This window comes from Mesoplodon densirostris, chromosome 4, assembly GCF_025265405.1.
Source record: "Mesoplodon densirostris isolate mMesDen1 chromosome 4, mMesDen1 primary haplotype, whole genome shotgun sequence".
NCBI lineage: Eukaryota > Metazoa > Chordata > Mammalia > Artiodactyla > Ziphiidae > Mesoplodon > Mesoplodon densirostris.
In genome coordinates, this window is record NC_082664.1 from 117,491,438 (window position 1) to 117,511,624 (window position 20,187).

General features: G+C 39.8%; 1 protein-coding gene and 1 non-coding gene across 10 annotated transcripts in view; both read right to left on the reverse strand.

Annotated features, from left to right (window-relative positions):
* Window positions 1–20,187, reverse strand: part of SCAPER (S-phase cyclin A associated protein in the ER) — a 498,644-nt gene that overhangs the window by 26,732 nt on the left and 451,725 nt on the right. For 8 of the 9 annotated variants that reach the window (XM_060096948.1, XM_060096953.1, XM_060096954.1 and 5 more), the window contains 2 exons: window positions 11,038–11,275; window positions 5,534–5,683 (listed from right to left, as the gene is read on the reverse strand). In XM_060096948.1, coding sequence (XP_059952931.1) covers window positions 5,534–5,683; window positions 11,038–11,275 — 388 coding nt within the window. The remainder of the gene's footprint in view (window positions 1–5,533; window positions 5,684–11,037; window positions 11,276–20,187) is intronic. The other variant, XM_060096955.1, reaches the window with a different exon arrangement.
* On the reverse strand, window positions 19,107–19,210 carry LOC132489722 (U6 spliceosomal RNA). Its single transcript, XR_009532105.1, has one exon. It is a non-coding gene; the product is annotated as a U6 spliceosomal RNA (small nuclear RNA).

A 20,187-nucleotide genomic window follows, 5' to 3' on the forward strand; every position in this document is an offset into this window, starting at 1 on the left:
AAGGAGAGATGATCTAGGACAATCCTAGATCATCCTAGATCATCATTTTAAAAAAAAAAAGGGCTTCCCTGGTGGCGCAGTGGTTGGGAATCCGCCTGCCAATGCAGGGGACACGGGTTCAAGCTCTGGTCCGGGAAGATCCCACATGCTGCAGAGCAACTAAGCCCGTGAGCCACAACTACTGAGCCCGTGTGCTGCAACTACTGAAGCCCATGTGCCTAGAGCCCATGCTCCGCAACAAGAGAAGCCACTGCAATGAGAAGCACACACACCGTGACGAAGACCCAGCACAGCCAAAAATAAATAAATAAATAAATAAATTTATAAAACAAACAAACAAACAACAACAAAAAAACCACAACTTTTTTTGGTAGTAAAATATGGATAACATATAATTTACCATTTTAACCATTTTTAATCCTACCATTCTCAATGGCATTAAGTACATTCACAATATTGTGCAACCATCACCACTATCCAGAACCAAGCTATTGGGTTGGCCAAAAGGTTTGTTTGTTTTTTGCCATAAGATGGTTCTAGTAGCGCTTAGTTGTCTTTAACTTCATTCGAAACAATTTTGTTGGATTGTATTGTGACAGCTGTCATATCAGAGTGCATTTTAAAAAAATTATCAAAATTGGTGGATTTTTGTGTAGCCATTTTAATATTGAAGATGGAAGGAAAAAAGCAACATTTTCGGCATATTATGTTTTATTATTTCAAGAAAGGTAAAAACACAACTGAAACACACAAAAAAGATTTGTGCAGTGTATGGAGAATGTGCTGTGACTGATCAAACATGTCAAAAGTGGTCTACGAAGTTTCGTGCTGGAGATTTCTCGCTGGACGATGCTCCACAGTTGGGTAGACCAGTCGAAGTTGAGAGCAATCAAATCGAGACATTAATTGAGAACAATCAACCACACGGGAGATAGCCAACATACTCAAAATATCCAAATCAAGTGTTGAAAATCATTTGCACCAGCTTAGTTATGTTCATCGCTTTGATGTTTGGGTTCCACATAAGTTATGGGAAAAAAACCTTCTTGACCATATTTCCACATGTGATTCCCTACTTAAACATAACAAAAACATTCCGTTTTTAAAACAAATTGTGATGGGCGATGAAAAGTTGACACTGTATAATAATGTGGAACGGAAGAGATCGTGGGGCAAGCGAAATGAACCACCAACAACCACACCAAAGGCTGGTCTTCATCCAAAGAAGGTGATGTTGTGTATATGGTGGGATTGGAAGGGAGTCCTCTATTATGAGCTCCTTCTGGAACACTGAACGATTAATTCCAACAAGTACTGCTCCCAATTAGACCAACTGAAAGCAGCACTCGAAGAAAAGCACCCGGAATGAGTCTACAGAAAACGCATAATCTTCCATCAGGATAACACAAGACCATGTGTTTCTTTGATGACCAGGCAAAAACTGTTACAGCTTGGCTGTGAAGTTCTGATTCATCCACCTTATTCACCAGACATTGCACCTTCGGATTTCCATTTATTTCGGTCTTTACAAAATTCTCTTAATGGAAAAAATCTCAATTTCCTGGAAGACTGTATAAGGTACCTGGAACAGTTCTTTGCTCAAAAAGATTAAAAGTTTTGGGAAGATGGAATTATGAAGTTGCCTGAAAAATGGCAGAAGGTAGTGGAACAAAACAGTGAATACACTGTTCAATAAAGTTCCTGGTGAAAATGAAAAATGTGTCTTAGTTTTACCTTAAAACCGAAGGAACTTTTTGGCCAAACCAATACCTCTTTGTATGGTCAAAAATGCTCAAGCCTCAAGAGGGAAAATGATTTATCTAAGATCCCACAGCTAGTGGCAGAGCTGAGGTTAGAACCCAGGCCTTCTATTTGCTAGATTATGGTCCATTTTGTGCTCATAAAACACATTCATTTACACTTTCCCAGGATCTTTACCCATCTTCCCCGAGTAAGGCACACAGATATGTCCCAGAAGCATTCAGAGTTGCAGAATGGCAGCTTCTCAGTGTACTGTCTAGGTAAATGGGCATCATCTTCTAAACCCTCCACCCCTGCCCAAGAAATACTTCAGAGATCACTGGTAGAAAGGGCCACTGATACATCTAATTTTCTTAAGCAATGTGAAAGAAAAGAACACTGAGCTGGGCTTTGCAAGACCTGCGTTCTAGTCCTGGTATTTTAGCAATTCTTTATGTCATTTCAGGGGGCTTATTTCACCTCTCTGAGTCCTGATTCTTCACCTGTCTGTGAGGCGGGAGTAATTCCTCTGCCTACAGCCTCAATGAAGTGCTAATGAGGTCCAAGAGGCCACAGATGGGGCAAGCAGTATAAAGAATTCTACAAATACCAGAGGTTATGCTTTAGAAAAGCATCTCCATAGGTGCAATGTCTCAGTGTTTGACAATTACTATCATTTCTATCAATTTCTGATTTCTTCTCTACTTTTTGTCATATTCTTTCTTTTCACAGATTGTTGCATTTCAGCAATTGCCTGAGGACTGAACTGACTTCTCTGACCTTCTACCTTCCACCAAATCAGAATTGGATGTCCAGTTAGGATTCAATCCCTCTGGGAGGCAAGGTGTTGAGAAAGGAGGTCTGTGTTTTTTACTTTTCTAATTTCTTCCTCTCAGCAATTACCTCTAAACCCCACAGCTTCGTCCCCAACCGAGAAGCCATAGGGTCTCTGTCTCCTCCTTGGATTGCTTACTGCTCTCTCTGCCCATTTAATCTGCTTTCTTCCTGTCCCAACATGCCCAGTCATTACTTTGCCATCAGGTCCACGTCAGTTCTAACATGCCATTTCCAAATACCAGTTCCCCCGACCCCATTTCTCATTGACTCTGGTGAGCCCAGAGATACTTAGAGTGTGTGTTTTATCTATAGGAGAGGATTAGTCTGCAGTCCGACATCAGCAGAAAATCTCTCTGAAATCCTACACAGTTCTGAGTTCAGTAAATTCATCACAACAGAGTTGGTTTAAGCAAAGAGCTTCAACCATCCCTAAACATGGGTATGCTGAAGAAACTGAACTTTTTGCTATAGAACTGTACAGCAAAATAGTATCACACACACAAATTACTTACCTCTTTATAAGTGCAGGAGATATGATAAATGGTAAACGACTTAACAGGAAATTGTGAGGTAAACCATGGGCTGTCTACACAAGATAAAGCCACGCAGCCATTAAAAACTGTACTCACAAAGAAGGATTACGATATAATGTTAAGTGTACAAAGCAGGATAGGAGTGTATATACCATATGACCTCAGCTATGTAAAAATATTCATAGAGGGCTAGGGAGTGGGTGAAGTGAGTGACGGTGGTCAAAAGGTACAAACTTCCAGTTATAAGGTAAATAAGTTCTGGTGATGTAATGTACAGCATGGTGACTGAAGTTAACAATACTGTATTGTATATTTGAAAGCTGCTGAGAGTAGATCTTAAAAGTTCTCATCACAAGGAAAAAAATTTTAACTATGTGAGGTGATGGCTAACTAAATTTACTGTGCTAATCATTTTGCAACATATAAATACATCAAATCTTCACACTGTACACACTTAAAAATAAGACAGTGTTACATGTTAATTATATCTCAATAATATTAACTGGCAAAAATATTCACAGAAAAGAGACTGTAAGGAACCTGCCAAAACGGTAACAGTAACTATCTCAACAGTGAGATCAGGAATAACTGTGATTCCTCCTCCTTCTTTACACTTGCCTATCTTTTTCATGATGAGTAAGAAACACTTTTGTAATCAGAAAAATAAAAACAAACTTTTAGAGGGAAAGGAAATGCAGTTTAGTAGGTCAAATGGATACACATGAAGAAAAGAAAACCACACAGGAGATTTCGCTCAACTTTCCTTCCTTGAGTAGCTTGTAAGAGACTCATGAACCTGCTGGGCTTAGTCCAAGGAAAGGACAAAGCATCAGTACCCGAGAGAGCACTGTGTGAGTGCTCCTGTGGTGGGAGGTGAGAAAGATCTGCCCTTCTGGCAATGAGGTCTGCGAAAGGGGAATTTTTCTACGTATGACGCTTCTTCTGGCAAGGGTCCACATTTTCTATATTTTAAATCATGGAAATCTTTCTACAATGGACTTCATATTCCTCAGTCTTCTTAAAGGGAATGCACAGAACATACATTTTGCCTCCATGCTCACTCAGGGTCTGCACTGGGGGCATCAACAATCATCCAGGGAAATCAAATACAGGGCTTAGTGTCCCTTTGAAACCAGATAGCTGCAATTTTTTTTTCTTTACTTTTTTGGCCATGCCACGCGGCATGCAGGATCTTAGTTCCCTGACCAGCGATCAAACCAACACCCCCTGCAGTGGAAGCGCAGAGTCTTAACCGCTGGACAGCCAGGGAAGTCCCAGATGGCTACAGTTTCTGAGGTCTTGTGCTTGTCTTGTTTTTTTTCTATCCTCTTCCTCCTTAGCAGATAGGCAGTTTCAGCTCTTAGTGTGTAGGCTCTCACCTTGTATTTGGCTCTGGCACTACAGCTATCTCCTGTCCTTCTTCCACCCTGGTCTAGTTTACTGCAGGCTAGTAAACCTAGTAAGCACACTTATTAGAGAGTTGCCTAAAATAAAAATTAGTAAGCTTAGAGTGAGGGTTAAGGGCTGTTCATAGGCCGTTTTCTCAGCTATAATCCACATAATTAAGTTGCTGAATATGAGGCTTTAGATAAATGAGGTAGTCAGGAATTACAATTTGATATATTAGTTATGCTATAACTCTGTTTTTAAAAATAAAGATAACAACCTAAATGGGAAACGAATTTGAAAAAGAATAGATACATGTATATGTATAACGCTTTGCTGTACACCTGAAACTATCACAACATTGTTAATCAACTATACTCCAATATAAAATAAAAAGTTAAAAAAGATAAAGTGCTTTATTATTGTTATTTTAAAAATAAAATCTGTAACAAAGATTTCCCAACTTTTTAAAGCAACAGAACACTATTTACAAATGAAATCTTGCTCAGAAACCAAATAATCAAAATAGTTAAAAGCAAAACTACTCTGGGTGATTCAAGGGGGTAAGGCCCAAGCCCTGCCTTCTCAGGCTCCCCTCCAACACCATCTGGCACCCTCTTAAGCACCTAGGCAGAAGCCAAAGACCAAGAGCAGTTTCATAAAGCACCAGACTAATGCTATAATATTTGCAAAGTGACCCAAGTTGAAAGATGTAACCTATTTCATTAAAACAACAACAAAAAAATATGAATAAAGCATCAGGATCTATGTGGTAAGGGAGTAGATGGTTCTGTGTGGCTTAAGAATATTTTATTAAAAATATCTTATTGTTATAGCTTTAAGAGGAAGTCCTAGTGCTGGTCTAGTGCTGATCAAATCTCTTTGGAGATAAGTCAGAGGCATATCCCTGGAGCCTGGTTAAAGGGCCTCACACAGGACAGATGGGTTCCAGCAGGCTAGCCTGCCTTTTCTCACTCCAATACCTCACACTCTCAGTGCTGGGGAAGCAGTCTGAGGAACTTTCCTGTGCCTCTTACCTGGTTATCTGGGTGGTTGACAGTGAAGTAGCCCACACAGACGATGACCTCATGAAGGAGGCTTTCACAGGAAAGGTGGCTGCAGTGGCCCAGTAGGGAGCTGGCGATGTGCCGGAATGCAAGGGACAAGCCCTCTGCCCCTACAATAGACTAACAAAGACAAGGAGCAGTTAGAACTCCCCAGCCCAGGGACAGCCAGGGCTGCAAATCACAAAACACACCTGGGCCCTGTGCACCTTCTGCCATGATGCCAGAAAAGCATATGAAATTTCTAGAGCACTGTGCTTAACAGTTCAGTTCAGGGATTCCTGCTCCAATAAACGACCATAATAAATGCAACGTTTAAACTGAAAAAAGAAAAAAAAAGACAGAAAATAAAGCATAGCAGACCAAATGCCTGTACTATGGGGATCAAGACACTATTCACCTAAAGCATGGGTATTTATCCCATTTTTAATGAGGTATTTTTTTTCTCATTGCACAGTCTTACTGTAGAAAATTTGGAAAAATATAATAATACTAAAATTCACCTGTAAATCTATCATTTAGCTAACTTCCAATACTTTTTTTTTTCTGAAGGAGAAAATATTTTCTTGTATGCAGGGATAAAAATACGACTCTAATTATTTACTTATGTTCAAATAGAAAAGAAATATACATAACAATTAGTTATTATTCAAATAGCTCTTGAGCTCCCAAAGTAATGTAAAAAACCCAACAACCTGCCCCCGCCCCCCCAAAAAACACAAAAAACAAACCATGAAGCCCCCTCAGCTATGAGGCTTCTGGGATCCTTTCTTGAGACAGTCAAAGGGCTGTTGGTGGTGGGCGACGCGGGAGGAGAGCCTGAGTCTGTCTGTGCAGCCTGAAGCGTCTATTTAATAAACATGTCAAACAGACAGAGCGACAGGAGGGCAAAGGGGAGAGGCGAGGCCCACAGAATGCACTCGCAGCCCACACTGGAATGAAGCACCACTGCCAGCCTGTGGGAAAAGGCAGTGTTTTAAACTCATCTCCTGATTTGAGGTCTTGGCTGGCTTGAACCAGGTCAGATACGTTGCAGCTTGGAAGTTTCAATGAATTCACTCTGCCTAACAGCCGCGAAAGCACAGTCTTTTTAATAAATACTGTTGAAACAAAATTACTACTAAATTTTAAGAGTGCCTTCTGTCTCCGTTTCACTGCACTGAGACAAAATGTTTTTCAAGCCCCAAAGAGACTTCAGGAGGGCCCTCCTCCTTTAAATCAAGTAGTGACACCTTCTCAGCTCAGCCCTTATTTAATTAGTTGTGTCCAGCTTGCTGTGACCCAGTGCCCTCTGTTTAACCTTCACTGATAAGAGCAGGTCAAAGGGCATGTAAGTCTGAATATAAAAATTAAACCAATTTTTCAAGGAAACTATATTTCCTTTTTAGCCAGAATTAATTGCCAAGTCAGTACATTGATTTGTTTCTTGAGACCACCTTCAATTGTAAAAACTGTCAAAGTATATGCACTATACAATATCCGGGATCTCAAGGCCATCTGTGCTAATATGAATTCAGAGTGAAATCAGACTCTTTGCTGAAGGGAGAAAAATATTTTGACAGCCTTATTCGTATATAATGAAATGGAACCAGTTAAAAAAATATTCTAATGGATAACCTTTTGTTACTACTATGCGATGAGTTCTCACACCAAAACAATCACATAGGTTTATGGCTTCAAAGAAGGGTGCAGAGGGCCTCCCTGGTGGCGCAGTGGTTAAGAGTCCGCCTGCCGATGCAGGGGATACGGGTTCGTGCCCCGGTCTGGGAGGATCCCATATGCCGCGGAGCGGCTGGGCCCGTGAGCCATGGCCGCTGGGCCTGCGCGTCCGGAGCCTGTGCTCCGCAACGGGAGAGGCCACAACAGTAAGAGGCCCGCATACCACAAAAAGAAAAAAAAAAAAAAAAAAAAAAAAGAAGGGTGCAGAAGCACTGGGAATGTTGCATTCGAAACTTAACCTTTTGATTCAACATCTGCAAGAAGGTTTGGGTAAGTTCTTCACCTTCAGAATATGAGTCAGTCCACATTTCCTGAGGGCCTACTATGTGCTAGCTAGCACAGTGCCTTTATGTAATCTCATTTAAACCTCAGACTTGTGAGGTAAGTGTTTTTAATCTCTATTTTACAAATGAGAAACTCAGTCTTAAGGATTCAAATGACTTGTCTAAGGTCATACAACTTGGTAGTATGATGGCTCAAAGTCAGGTCAGGCTGACTCTAGACCCAGAGGTCTTGATGAGGATGCTTCTCCATAACAGCTCTACAGAGATGCATTCTTGTGATGCACCGGGACTCAAACCGTCAACATGTCTTACACTGTCTTGTCTAACTCTTCAGAGGGTCAGACCATTTATCTCATTTCAATTTTCTTCTTCAGTTCCTTCAATCCTCTCAGGCAATTCATAAATTGTCTCCCAGATTTTTTTCTGAGCTCAGACCCATACTGTACCTAAAATCTCTTTTCCTGTGGTTTATAAACATAGTTCCTGAAATCTCACTTTTGATAAGTAGGTTGTTTTAATGAACTAGAATATGAGTTTCTCTGACCATATCTATCATAAAAATAATACTTTTCTCCTAAACTCACCTATGCAAATATTGTGTATTTGTATGCTATTTACTTGAGCATTGCATGATTGATCAGATGTCTATCTACATCAATGATGTCTATGTGGTCAGATGCTTTGCTTTAGCTTGCTCAACAGAGTGTAGTGGTTAGTTAAAAAAAAAATGACTATAAATCTTTGACAGTCCTCCCATTGAGAGATGGGGCCTATGTCTTCTCCTCTTGAATCTGGAAGGCTTAAGACTGATTTAACCAATAGAGGATGGCTGATATGTAACCATATGACTTCTGAGGCCAGGTCATAAAAAAGCCATGAAGCTTCTGTTGGTTCTCTTGGAGCAGTTGTTTTCCAGAAGCTTCCTCTCAGGAAAATCCTACTGAGAACCCAGACACCATGATGTTTTGAGAAGCCCAAGTCACATAGAGAAGCCACATGTAGAGTCTCTGGCCAATAGTCCTTGATGAACCTAGTCTTTGAGTAATCAATCCCAGGCATAAAACATGAAAGTGAAGGAGCCTCCAGGTAATTTGAGCTCCCAGCTATTTGAGTCAATTTGCCCCTCTTCTCCATACCCCCCAACCCCAGTCATTCGAGCCCCTCAGCTGAAGCCCTACATCGTGGAGTAGTGACAAGCCACCTCCACTGTGAAAAGCCCTGCCTGAATTCTGGATCCACAGAATCTGTGATCATAACGGTTGTTGTTTACCACACTAAGTTTGTTTGTTTTTCAAATGTATAAAAGTAACTGGAACAGTAAGGTAATCATTGGTAGATGTATTAAAAAAACCTGACGCTAGAAATTCTAGGTATCTGGGTCCCTGCACACACTGATGAGGCATAAGAGAAAAACATGCGCTCGACTTTGGGCACCAAAAGGATGGCAGCCAGGAGGAAGGTCCCTGAAGGCTTTCCTGGCCCATGCACTGGTTAAGGGGAAAAAGGTACCTGGGAACAATGTCCGGGGAGAGGATGAGAAGCAGTGATGGCAAAACTGACTAAAATAAGACAGGAGAGTCAGGACAGAGAACAGGAAAAGAAGAAAAAGCAGGAAAGAATTAAGAGAAATATGGAGTAACAGGAAGGACAGAGAAGAAAGAAGCAAAAGAAGTGTTAGGAACCAGCCACAAAAGGACATTCCCCTGGGGAGGTGGGCATCTCACTCTAAGAATGGCTAGAACTCTCGAGTCACCCTGGTGTTTCTCCTGGGGTTGTGGCAAAAGCGGCTCGGGTAGGGAATATATTCTGGGCTCGATACGGCAAGGAGCTGCAGAGGAGAAGTCGTGGTTTCATCTTAGTTGGGCATGAAGGGCTCCAGAAACAGATTTTTGATTTTTCTAACATTATTGGCCATTGTGCCTAAAGGTCATAAGGGAGCAGGGCTGGTTGGAGTTCAGTGGTTCTTTTGAGTAAGGCTGCACAGGCTGTGAGTTCATGGAGGGCTGGGGGTAGGGCAGGGACCTGGGGCTCCCTGACACTCAGAGTGACTGATGGAATGAATGGCTGACTTAATGTAAATGCTTGTGTATGATGTGGCGAGCCCTGAAGCAGTATAAATCCTGGTCAGAAGACCCATAAACCAGGAGCTCAGGAACATTTTTAGGCATTTGTTTTTCATAATCCCTGGTAACAAAAGAAATCACTCTAGTTGGACCTAGCTGATGGGTAGCCTGCTGGTCTCCATATTCTGAGGGCATAAAATTAGCATATCTTGATTTCTAAGCTGTTTCCAGACAGAACACAATGGGGTTGGGTCTTCATAAAACACAGATGTTACGTTCAACCCAGAGGCAAGAACCATTGGCATTCTCTGGAGCAGGTACCTCTTGTTCTAGGTGTGGCTGTAAAACTCTCAGAACTTTACTTATTGTGTAGCTACCACCTAAGGCTAGTTCAAGTGCTTTGAAAACTGAAAAGCATTAACCCTAAGGAAGAGATTTCTGTTCTTATGATGGATAAACTAACTCTACAAAGTTGAAAGATACTGAATCCAATGATACGACTTACTAATTTCCAGTTGTGAAGAGAATGACAGGAAGACAAGAACTGCACATTTGTCACCAGCTACAAAACAGAAGTGTTTCTTCCATCTTGCGATGACCAAAGACCACAATTTTCATATATTTGTATCTCTATAACCTTTTTCCCTTTGAGCAAAGCAATTCATCTAAATTATGGGTTCATTATTTGCCAAGTTTGTTCCCTTTTTAATGAAATCACTTGACAGTTAATAAACTGAAAGAGAAAGTCTACTCCTTGGGGCTTGCTCTGTTCCAAAGGTTCAGTGTTTTTGAAAATTAAATTTCCTATATGAAAAACAATCTGTTTCTAAGCTGACAGTCTGGTGTTATAACATAAAGCAATTTTTCTTTAGCTATAAAAACTTAATATTTATAGGGGTTTGCACATTTAACTACACATGCACTTTACGTTGGATACAAGTCAGTTAAATCATTCATAGACAGTCATATCAATCAAAACAATTTAGCTAATTTTGGTTGTGTTTATATAAGAAACCATTACTTTCCTTAATATTTAAATATTTATGGTATGATAATGCCTTTTCTAAAGAAATCAAGACAGAAGATTTATAAGTAGCAGAATGGCATAGGCTTGGGGCCATGGGTACCAGTCCTGGCTCAGCCATGTGTAACCCTGGGAAATTACTTAACTGCCAGTTTTTCCACCTGTAAAATGGGTATAATAATATTCTGTAGGGTAGTCATGAGAATAAATAAGAAAGCACATGCAAAGCACCTAATCCAGTTCCTAGAACACAGTAGCTTAATAAATAGTATGTATTATTATTCCCTGTATTGTAGCTTATTCCTTATGCCCCAATCCAGGAGAAGAACCTCTCATCATATCTACACAAAATTATTAACTCTTGGCTGGTTAACCAATTCCTGGTACCTGAAAAGCAGGCAGATCAAGAGCTGCAAAGCTGTTGAAGAAACGTAAACTCTGAATGGCCACTTGGACTGTGTTCTGAGCGTAACTCTCCTTGGGACTAGAAGTGCCGGGGTCCGAGATTGTGCCATGGAAGAGGACACAGTAGAGCATATGCAGAACTCCAGCCAGGTCTGTGGCCTGAAGAGCAGCTGTCAGTCCTGTGGGATCCTGACGATTATTGTCAAATATGCTGTGTGACCTGATAAAGAAACATTCAACTTTTTAAGAGAAATCTACTTAAAGGATGTTAGCATTTTTATAGGTCAAATGCAACATGACAAGCAGACCGTTAAAAGCAAACCATGTGAGTGGTGTTGTAAGGTAACAAGAAACCTCAAGAAGTAAATGCAGCCCTCCCCCCACCAAGTGCACTGCAGCCCGCCCTTTTCTCCGGCTGGGAGACTGGGCTGCTGCAGCAGTGGCAACTGAGTACTCTGCAGCCAGGCTGAGGCTGCTACCACCCTTTGCAGCCTAGATTGCCCCACTTTGTTTAGATTCCAGGCCTGGTGGAACTGGACAGAGTCCATGAGAGCTGTTGGGACTCAGAACCCAAAACACCATGGCTTCCTTTCTGGATACACAAGGGAATCTTCTCAGGCGAGGCAGTTACCGGGAAAGCACAAGGCCTCAAAAACCCAGTAGTGTGTTGGTATACCGTGACAGGGAGACACTTCAACCGCTTTTGAAGGCACAGTTCCATCATCAAGGAGTATTGGCAGGACAGGCTGTAGGGGCCAGACTCCCAAGAACAAGCTAGTGCTGGATTAGCTTTGTACAAATCACCTTGAAGTTAGCTTAGCAATTGTGGCAGGCAGTATGGGTGAGCAAGAAGCAATGGCAGTGGCAAATGAATTCCTTAAATTATTAGGAAAGGAAGGGTTTGCTAAATCCAACTCACTCTGGAATTCAGGTATACGTGAAGCATCTAGTGATCAAGAGCCTACAATTTTAGTAAATGTGGCTGCTAAGCATTCATTCACCCTTTTTGCCCCTAGAAACCATACCCAGGTTTCTCTCCCCTTCCCACAGCCAACATGCTTCAGGTGGGGCCCCCTTCCTATTCACTCTGGCTCAAGGGTATGTAGGCCTAAGGTAAAGGGAACATGGAGGGAGATTCTTGTGCTGAAATGCCTGGAAAGAAGCCCTCACTTTTTCTCCACAGGTTTGAATCTGAAATGTAAGGTCTGTAGCTGCTGCAGCCATTTGTTCTAACCACTGCACAAATCCTCAGGTCTCTGGGCTGTTCCAAGTGGGTCAGTCACCTTCCTTCATGGGACACAGCTTTTTCTCAGGAAGGGAAGTTACAAGTCCCTGCTCAGTGTCTCCCTTTAACCTGGTATGATCGGCACAAAGCTGAGCAGAAGTGTCTTTATGTTTCTGCCACAGGATGATGCCCTTCCCTTTTTTAACACTAATATAGGTCCCTCCCATTCCTTTTTCTGTTGTTGTTGTTATTGTTCCTTTCAGCTGGAATCTAGAATGGGAGAGAGGCATTAAAGATCTATGCTTATCTCATAAACTTGCCCAGAAGCACTGAAGAGATGCCACTAAGTAAATATGAATTCGAAAGTGCTGGCTGGCAAGTTTCTAGTATCTTGTCTAGTTTTCTAATCCATAACTTTTTAAAGTTCTAATTTGTTAGTTTCATCAAAGTATAGTTTTATTCGTAACCATGGTAAGCATTTATTTCCTGAATGTGCACTATTTCTGATAGTCTAAGAATGTGGGATGACACTTATACTTGTTCTCTTCTCAAGAAAGCAGGTCTTATGAAATACTATCATCTCATTTGCATGGCAGGACCTGCTAAGTACATTCACATCTTCCACCCCGCCTCATTTGTAGTTCTTCATAGTTGCTACAGAAGGTATTGTTCTCCTCACTTCACACATGATGCAACCAAGACCCTCAGAGATTCAGTGAGACGTTTTAGGTCATAAACATTTGTCAGTGGCAAAGGCAGGGGTACTACCAAGAACTTTTGACTCTTTAAAGGCAGGGCTTTGTCCAAAGACCAAAACATCCAGGCCAAACAGGAGGTGACCTCTTCTTTTGTCTCCATGCCTTTTCTTAAATCAAATCTCGGGGTTAACTGCACACTGTTAAACAAAGTACACAGAGGTTGTAATGTAATCCTGATTATCACGGAGAGACACTTTCTGTCTTATGGGGCTCAGTAAAAACAAAAAGTTAAGAAATTATATTTATTTGCTTATAGGCACATCTGAACCTTTACACAAACTGTTAGCTAATGTCATTTCAGTTTGCCCTTCCTTCCTTCCTTCCATTATAGCCATGAGAGTTAGGGGTCAGACCCTGACTAAAGACGTGAGTAGAGATTAATGTGTCTGAGTTTATTATATAGATTCCAAAAAGGGGTCTGTGTTTGTTTAACAATGACTGCCTTTTAGAACCAATGACAAGTCAGAAGACATTTCTCCCTAAAGCTAATTTCTAATAGGCTTTCAGAACCTTGGGGATGAGTGACATCACTGCTGGTGACAACATTTTTTCTTCTTTGTGATTCAGAATGGTGACCTCCCCTTTACTGCCTGTGTTGCTTTTAAACTGATTATTAGCATATTCAAATGCAGATATTCAGGAATATAGCTTTATTATTTAGAACACTTTGTAACAGTTAATCTTTGTAAGCATTTATGAAATGACATGAATTCACTGTTATTACTTCTTTAAAAGAATAAATTAAAAAAAAAACCCAGCAAGTGAAGATCATCAGAATAGTTTCTCTTCTCTCCACCCCACCCTATTTAGGAAAATACTAAACTATAAAATAACATAACTCAGGATCTTTTGCAATATTCTTCTGATGAAATAAAAATGTTGATTCAGAAAAATCAATTAAATTAGCATTCAAGAACTCAGATGTGGAAATGGTTAAAAATGTGTATTAATATTGCTTTGTGGAAAAGACAATTAATTTTAAAGTTAGCCTACAGAATATACAGGGTGGAGGGGAGGGGAGAGAGCTTGTCTGCTGCATTTGGCTTCCACAGGACTAATGTAGACATGAAGGGACTTTAGAAAATGTTTACTTTTGATTTAGTCTGAAATACGGATAATTTGTCCTTGAACAGGCCACTGGCTCCTGTTGGTCTTAAATGTCAGCTATAATCACTTTAAGCCTAAATGTTTATAATAAAAAAGTAAAAGGCCTTATTCACATCAGGCACAGGTTATAAAAAATTTTCTTTTTTAAAATACATTTATTTATTTATTTTTGGCTGCGTTGGGTCTTTGTTGCTGCGCATGGGCTTTCTCTAGTTGTGGCAAGCGGGGGCTACCCTTTGTTGCGGTGCGTGGGCTTCTCATTGCGGTGGCTTCTTGTTGTGGAGCATGGGCTCTAGGCACGCGGGCTTCAGTAGTTGTGGCACGCAGGCTCAGTAGCTGTGGTTCGTGGGCTCTAGAGCGCAGGCTCAGTAGTTGTGGCGCATGAACTTAGTTGCTCCGTGGCATGTGGGATCTCCCCAGACCAGGGCTCGAACCCGTGTCCCCTGCATTGGCAGGCGGATTCTTAACCACTGTGCCCCAGGGAAGCCCATAAAGTTTTCTTTTAAAGACACATTGAAGATATGAAAAATCAGATCTGAAATTTTATATATTACACTCTAAGATCTTCTCAATTTTACTGGATTTTAAAGTGTTTTTGTTTGGTCTCTAGGATTAGAGATCTTAGTGGTATATTCATTTCTGTTCATTAATCGCGAGATTCAATCAGGAAAAACTATAACTGGGCCATCAATATACCTGCACAGCTCTTGAAAACTCTACTTTGCCTTAAAGGAGAATATAGCTGGGCAAAAAAAAAAAAAAAAAAGCAATAATTTGGGTGGGCATGAATCAACTGCCATCTGTTCCATCTTTGGCATTTTAAACCACTTATGTAACAGGCCTTATTTGGCCCAAAAAAGCAGCTGTGACAGTCGCAGAGACTATAATCCCCTTTGCCCATTTGTTCCTGGCTTGCTTGCTCTTGTATCCCCGGTCGCAGATTTCTGATTCGGTAACATCCACCCTGATCCCCTTCAGTGCCGGTATCTTCTAGACTGCTCTCCTAGCTTCTTGGATTTTGGCTTTGTGCCCTCCTTTAGATCTGGAATCCCAGAGGCATCTTATCAGAACCTCCCATTTTAGCCTCTGAATCCAGAACACTCCCCCCAAAGGTCTGCATAGTGCTGGGAGTGGACGGAGTTAAGTCACTGTCCCTCCCAATGATGAATGTGAACTTCACTGTTCAAGAAGTGAATTATGTCTTACAGAGTTATTCCAGCTGTGGGCTCTGATGTACTGGGACAGTCTTAGAAAGCTGACCTGCATCTAGTAATATCATCATTTATCAGGCTTTGTGGTGAGCAAAAGGGACACGATTATCTGTCATATATTCTCTATTGAAAAAGCCAAAGTACCTGTGCTCCAGCAACAGTGACCTGTGATGTATTACAAAATCAAGGAAGACCAGACCCCTGTCCTATAGAAGGTTACAGTCTAATAGTGGCAGGCGTGTGCATCAGTTTCCTATTGCTGCTGGAATAAATGATCACAAGCTAGTTGTTCAAAACAACACAAATTTATTCTCTTAAAGTTCTGGGGGTCAGAAATCCAAAATGTCTCACTAAGCTAAAATCAAGGTGTTACCAGAGCTGTGTTCCTTCTGGAGGCTGAAGGGGAGAATTTATTTCCTTGCCATTTACAACTTCTAGAGTATGGTTGCTCTTTGGCTCCTGGCCCCTTCTTCCATCTTCAAAGCCAGCAGCATAGCACCTTCAAATCCCTCTCTAACACTGACTTTCCTGCTTCCCTTTGAGATTACATTGGGTCCACCTGGATAATCCAGGCTACTCTCTCCATCTCAAGATCCTTAACCATTTCTGCAAAACTCCTTTTGCCATGTTAGGTAACACATTTATAGGCTCTAAGGATTAGGATACAGATATCTTTGGCAAGGCATTATCTCCCCCCACCCCTAATTTTTTTTATTGTGGTAAAATACACATAAAATTTACCATCTTACCTATTTTTAAGTTTACAATTCAATGGTATTAAATTTGTTCATAATGTTGTACAACCATCACTACCCACTATCTCCATAACTCTTTCATCATGTAAAACTGAAACTCTATACTCATTAAACAATAACTCCCTATTCCTTCCTCCCCCGGCAACCACTATTCTACTTTCTGTCTCCATGATTCTGACTACTCTAAGTATGTCATATATGTGGAATCATCATATAGTATTGGTCTTTTTGTGACTGGCTTATTTCACTTAGCATAATGTCCTCAAGTTTCATTCATGTTGTAGCATATGGCAGAACTTCCTTCCTTTTCAAGGCTGAATAATATTCCATTATATGTGTATATCACATTTTGTTTATCCATCATCCGCTGATGGACACTTGGGTTGCTTCCGTGTTAGCTACTGTGAATAATGCTGCCATGAACATGGGTGTATAAACATGTCTTCAAAACCCTGTTTTCAGTTCTTCTGGATATATATACAGAAGTAGAATTTCTCAATCATATGATAATTCTATTTTTAATTTTTTGAGGAATTGCCATAACATTTTCCACAGCAGCTATACCATTTTACATTCCCACTAACAATGCACAAGGGTTCTAATTTCTCCATATCCTCACCAAACCTTGGTATTTTCTTTTTTTTTTTTAAATAGTAGCCATCCTAATGGGTGTGAGGTGATATCTCATTGTAGTTTTGATTTGCATTTCCCTATCAACGACAGTGAGCATCTTTTCATGTGCTTATTGACCAATTTGTATTTCTTCTTTGTAATTCAAGTCCTTTGCCCATTTTTTAATTGGTTATCTTGTTGTTGTGTTTTAGGAGCTTTCCATAGTTCCTGGATATTAACCCCTTATCAGATATATGACTTGCAAATATTATCTCCCATTCTCTGGGTTGTTTCTTTACTCTGTTGATATTATATTTTGATGCACAAATCAAAAAACTTTTCATGCAGTCCATTTGTCTACTTTTTCTTTTATTGCCTGGGCCTCTGGTGTCACATCCAAAGAAATTGCTAAATCCAATGTCAGGAAGCTTTTGCCCTGTGTTTGTTTTCTCCTAGGAGTTTAATTGTTTTAGGTCTTACATTTACGTCTCTGATCCATCTTAAGTTATGGTGTTAGATAAGTGTCCAGCTTCATTCTTTTGCTTATGGATATCCAGTTTCTCCAGCACCATTTGTTGAAGAGACTGTCCTTTCCCATTCAATGGTCTTAGCACCCCTGTCAAAAATCACTTGACTATAAATACAAGAGTTTAAGTCTGTGCTCTCTATCCTATTCCATTGTTATATATGTCTGTCTTTATGCCAGTACCACACTGTTTTGATTACTGTAGCTTTGTAGTAAATTTTGAAATCAGAAGTGTGAGTCCTCCCCCTTTGTTCTTCTCTTTCAAGATTGTTTTGGTTATTTGGGGTCCCTTGAGATACCATATGAATTTTAAGATGGGATTTACTATTTCTGCAAAAAAAAAAAAAAGCCTTTGGGATTTAGATAGGGAGTGCAAGGAATGTATAGATTTATAGATTGCTTTGCATAGTAATGACATCTTAACAATATTGTTTTATAATCCATGGACATGGGATGTGTTTCTAATTTATGTCTTCTTTGATTTCTTTTGGCAATGTTTTATACTTTTCATTGTATAAGTCTTTCATCTTCTTGTTTAATTCCTAAGTATTTTATTGTTTTTGATGCTATTATAAATGGAATTTTCATAATTTCCTTTCCAGATTGTTCATAGTATATAGTGTATATAAATGCAACTAATTTTTGTGAGTTGACTTTGTATTCTGTTACTTTATTGAATTCATTTATTAGTTTTAACAGCTTTTTTGTGTGGAATCATTAGTGGTTTCTACATATAATATCATTTTCAAACAGAGAAAATTTTACTCCTTCCAATTTAGATGCCTTTTTCTTTTTCTTTTCCTCACCTAATTGCTTTGGCTACAACTTTCAGTACTATGTTGAGTAGAAGTGGCAGAAGTGGGCATCCTTGCCTTGTCCTGATGTTAGAGGAAAAGCTTTCCTTCTTCCATCCTTGAGTACGATGTTCCTTGTGGACTTTTCACATATGGCTTTTATTATGTGAAGGTAGTTTCTTTCTATTCCTAATTTGTTGAGTGTTTTTATCATGAAAGGGTGTTGAAATTTATCAGATGCTTTTCTGTATAAATTGAGATGATCGTGTTTTCTTCCCCCTTCATTCTGTTAATGTGGTCTATTAAATTGATTGATGTTCATATGTGGAACCATTCTTGCACTCCAGGAACAAATCCCACTTGGTCATGGTGTATAATCCTTTAAACATGCTGCTGAGCTTGGTTTGGTAGTGTTTTGTTGAGGATCTTTAAATCAATGTTCGTAAGGAATATCAGTCTGGAATTTTCTCCTTGTGGTGTCTTTGTCTGGCTTCAGAATCAGGATAATGCTGGTTTCATGTTAGAAAGTATTCTCTCCTCTTCAATTTTTTGGAAAAGTTTGAGAAAGACTAGTGTTAGTTCTTTAAATGTTGGGTACAATTCACCACTGAAGCCATCAGGTCCAGGGCTTTCCTTTGGAGACTTCTGATTACTGCTTCAGTCCCCTTATTAGTTACAGGTCTCTTCAGATTTTCTATTTCTTTGTGATTTAGTCTTGGTAGGTATTGTGTTTCTAGGAATTTGTTCATTTCATCTAAATTATTCAACTTGTTGGCATACGTTGTTAATAGTACTCTCGTATAGTCCTTTTTATTTCTGTAGAATTGGTAGCAACGTCCCATTTTCATTTCTCCCCCCACCCAACTTTACCGAAGTATAACTGACAAATAAAATTGTAACATTCAGTGTGTGTAAAACATGATGATTTGATATACACTGTAAAATTATTCCTATCATCAAGTTAAAACATCCATTACCTCATATAGTTAACTTTTTTTTTTCGGTAGAATGCTTAAAATCTACTCTCTTATAATTTCAATATACAATACTGTACTACAACTATAAAAAAACAAAACACTTCAAGAATCTGAGTGTCATCTCTGTGCAGGGACCACGCTAATCTTTGTATCATTCTAATTTTGGTATATGCGCTGTCAAAGTAAGCACCCCATTTTCATTTCTGATTTTAGTAATTTCAGAGTTCTCACTCTTGTCTTCCAGCTGAAGGTTTGTCAATTCTATTGATCTTCTCAAAGAACCAACTTTTGGTTTCACTTATTATCTCTACTGTTATTTTATTCCTAACTTAATTGATCTCCACCATAATCTTATTTCCTTCCTTTTGCTAGCCTTGGGTTTAGTCTGTTCTTTTTTTCTAGTTCCTTAAGTTGTATAGTTGTTGGTTTTTTTTAGATTAATTAATTAATTTGTTTTTGGCTGCGTTGGGTCTTTGTTGCTGCACACAGGCTTTCTCTAGTTGTGGCAAGTGGGGGCTACTCTTCATTGCAGTGCACGGGCTTCTCACTGCGGTGGCTTCTCTTGTTGTGGAGCATGAACTCTAGGCGTGTGGGGTTCAGTAGTTGTGGCTCGTGGGCTCTAGAGCACAGGCTCAGTAGTTGTGGCGCACAGGCTTAACTGCTCCACAGCATGTGGGATCTTCCCAGATCAGGGCTCCAACCCATGACCCCTGCATTGGTAGGCAGATTCTTAACCACTGCACCACCAGGGAAGTCCCTAGTTAATTTTCTGATTTGAGATATTTCTAGTTCCTTTAGTGTAAGCACTTATAGCTATACACTTTCCCCTTAACAGTGCTTTTACTGTCCCATGAGTTTTTTGTTTATTTTATTTTTTATTGGGGTATAGCTGACTTACAATTATATTAGTTTCAAGTGTACAATGTAGTGATTGAAATTTTTATAGATTATACTCCATTTAAAGTTATTATAAAATATTGGCTATATTCCTTGTGCTGTACAATATATCCTTGTAGTTTATTTTATAAATAGTAGTTTGTACCTCTTAATCCCCTACCTCTACATTGCCCTTCCCCACTTCCCTCTCTACATTGGTAATCACTAGTTTGTTCTCTATATCTGTGAGTCTATTTCTGTTTTGTTATATTCATTAGTTTGTTTTATTTT